The sequence below is a fragment of the Ictidomys tridecemlineatus genome, chromosome 11 (genome assembly GCF_052094955.1).
Source record: "Ictidomys tridecemlineatus isolate mIctTri1 chromosome 11, mIctTri1.hap1, whole genome shotgun sequence".
Lineage (NCBI taxonomy): Eukaryota > Metazoa > Chordata > Mammalia > Rodentia > Sciuridae > Ictidomys > Ictidomys tridecemlineatus.
The window spans coordinates 129,157,826-129,160,832 of record NC_135487.1 but is presented as its reverse complement, the minus strand read 5'-3'; the positions used below and the strand labels follow the sequence as shown (position 1 = coordinate 129,160,832).

At 55.5% G+C, this 3,007-nt stretch overlaps 1 protein-coding gene across 1 annotated transcript; it reads left to right on the top strand.

The window, feature by feature from the left end:
* Positions 1 to 600: 600 nt before the first annotated feature.
* Positions 601 to 2,271, top strand: Ivl (involucrin). Its single transcript, XM_078027868.1, has one exon. It carries the CDS (start codon positions 601 to 603, stop codon positions 2,269 to 2,271), a length of 1,671 nt encoding a protein of 556 aa, XP_077883994.1.
* Positions 2,272 to 3,007: the final 736 nt, after the last annotated feature.

Genomic DNA, 3,007 nt, shown 5'->3' with positions numbered 1-3,007 from the left:
ACAGGCCAACCGCTGATTTGACAGAGAGGAAGTCTCCTCTTCAGAGGTGCTCAATGACTTACAGCATTTCAGAGGGAGAGGTTTGCCCAGAATACATGGGGTGACCCCAGTCTAAAGCTGATGCCGTGACTTCTCGGTTCCACTCCGGCACAAGCTGTTGATGTTCCAGGACTCGGTGGTCATCTCTAGAAGATATTTCTTCCTCTAGCATCTTTCCTCTTGATGTGATATAGTCCCAGAATTCATCTCTCACCCCTTAATCAGCTGAGGCTAGAGATAAGGGCACAGAGGAGACTAGACAAAACGAATAAGTTAAATGGCAGCCAGCCCACACTTGCATAACAGCTCTGGAGACATATTTCTCTGTTGGCTCTTGCCTGGGAATCAGGAGCCCCAAGGATAGCCTTTCCCTGTCCTTCCCTATCCCCGCACTGAACTCTGCTGCTTCTGGGAAGGACAGTTTAAAGGAGATGGGAGAGGGCCCTGCCCAAGAGGAGGGGGGCTGAGAAGCCAAGCTCTGCTGGACATCTCTACTTCCGTGGCCTTCAGCCTATCCCTCTGACCCTCTGTTTTTCAGGTTGACCTACAGCAGCTTCCAAGATGTCCCAGCAATACACACGGCCAGTGACGGTCCCTGCTACCCTCACTGAGGAAGTCCCCCAGACTGCTTCTCCTTCAGCCCATACGGAGCAGGAGCAAACGAAGCAGCCCGCATCCCTGCCTACTCCGTGCCAGAAGGTGCTCTCTGAGTCCCCGCGGGAGGGCCCTTCCAAGCATAAGGAGGAACACACAGCTCTCGCGAAGGGGCTGCCTGAGCAAGAGTGTGCGCAGCCACAGCAGCAAAGAGAGCCCCAGGGGCAGGAACTGCATCTGGGCCTGCAGCAGCAGGAGCACCAAGCACCTCAGCAGCAGGAAGTGCACCTGGGACAGCAGCAGCAGGAACAGCCCCAGGTGAAGGAGCTGCATCAGGGAAAACCACACCAGCAGGAGCCACAGGAGCTGCACCTGGGACAGCAGAAGTATCAGGGACCACAGGAGCAGGAGCCGCATCTGGGACAGCAGCAGAAGGAGGAGCCACAGGAGCAGGAACCGCATCTGGGACAGCAGCAGCAACAGCAGCAGGAGCCACACAAACAGGAGCTGCATCTGGGAAAGCAGCAGCAGCAGCAGGGACCACAAGAGCAGGAGCTGCATGTGGGACAGCAGAAGCATCAGAAGCCACAGGAACAGGAGCTGCATCTGGGAAAGCAGCAGCAGCAGCAGGGACCACAAGAGCAGGAGCTGCATGTGGGACAGCAGAAGCATCAGAAGCCACAGGAACAGGAGCTGCATTTGGGAAAACAGCAGGAGGAGCCACAGGAGCAGGAGCTGCATCTGGGACAGCAGCAGCAACATCAGGGACCACAGGAGCAGGAGCTGCATCTGGGAAAGCAGCAGCATCTGAAGCCACAGGAACAGGAGCTGCATCTGGGACAGCAGCAACTGCAGCAGGGACCACAGAAGCAGGTGTTGCATCTGGGACAGCAGAAACCACAGGAGCCACAGGAGCAGGAGCTGCACCTTGGAAAGAAGCAGAAGGAGGAGCCACAGGAGCAAGAGCTGCATCAGGGAAAGAAGCAGAAGGAGGAGCCACAGGAGCAGGAGCTGCATCTGGGCAAGAAGCAGAAGGAGGAGCCACAGGAGCAGGAGCTGAATCTGGGAAAGCAGAAGCAACAGAAGCCACAGGAGCAGGAGCTGCATTTGGGAAAGCAACAGAAGGAGGAACCACAGGATCAGGAACTGCATCTGGGACACCTGCAGCATCAGGGACCACAGGAGCAGGTGCTGCATCTGGGACAGCAGCAGCAGAAGGAGGAGCCACAGGAGCAGGAGCTGCATGTGGGACAGCAGCAGCAGCAGCAGGGCCACCCACAGGAGCAGGAGCTGCATGTGGGACAGCAGCAGCAGCAGCAGGGCCACCCACAGGAGCAGGAGCTGCATGTGGGACAGCAGCAGCAGCAGGGCCAGCCACAGCATGAAGAACCCCAAGGAGCAAAAATTCTGGAGCAAGAGGAAACACAAAGGGAGCAGCAGCTTAAGGAGCATCTGAGACAGGATCAGGAACTGGGGTGCCTGGAGCCGCAGGAGGAGCATCTGGAGCAGCCCGGGTTTGTCCCAGGCCCTGCCCAGGTCCAAGAGATCCAGCCAGTCCAGGCACTAAAGGGAGAACTTCTCGCACCCTGCAGGGAAACGGCAGCAGGAGCAGGTGTTGACGTGACCAAACTTAAGTAGGTACCTCCAGTGTCCCGGAGGCACACAGACCCTCCCACACAGGGAAGAGAACTCAGACTCACTTTCTTCTGGTCCTCTGGGGGCCCACTCATTGTGGACCTGCCTGCCTGACCCTCTGCCTGTCCCTTTAGGGGCTGGGAGAGAGGGGGTTATACCCAGCACCCACCTCCAGGAGCCCAGTCCTAATCCTGGGCAACCTGAGCCTCTGCCTGAAGGACTGTCACTATTACACTAACCCTAAACTCACCCAGTACCATCACTGAATCTGTGAGTGTACACAATCGTACGTAATAAATCCTGAGGTCCTCGATTTCTCTGGCTTTTTCTCCTCTGTCTCTCACCACATAAAAACCTGTGAATGGGTCAATGGCTGCTACTGACCCTCCCTTGTCCAATTCTCAAAGGAGGGCAAATATCTTGACTCCTTTTTTTACATTTTATTTTACTCTGAAACCACCCACTGTGTGCGACAGTTTCTGAAAAAGACTCAAAACTCAGAGAAAAACAAAAACAACATCACATGTGCACCTAAAAGCAATACTTGCCCTCCAGGAGGAGAAGATAAATTTATTCTGGTGGTGGGGGGGGATCGACTTATCCCTGTCCAATACTGTCTTTCACTACCCATAGAGACCCCAGGCCTAACCCAGGGCAGAGCTCAGCCCTACATTTTCCAACTTGGTTTGATGCCTCACCTATGGGAGGGGACTGGGAAGATGCCAGGCAGATTTGGAGC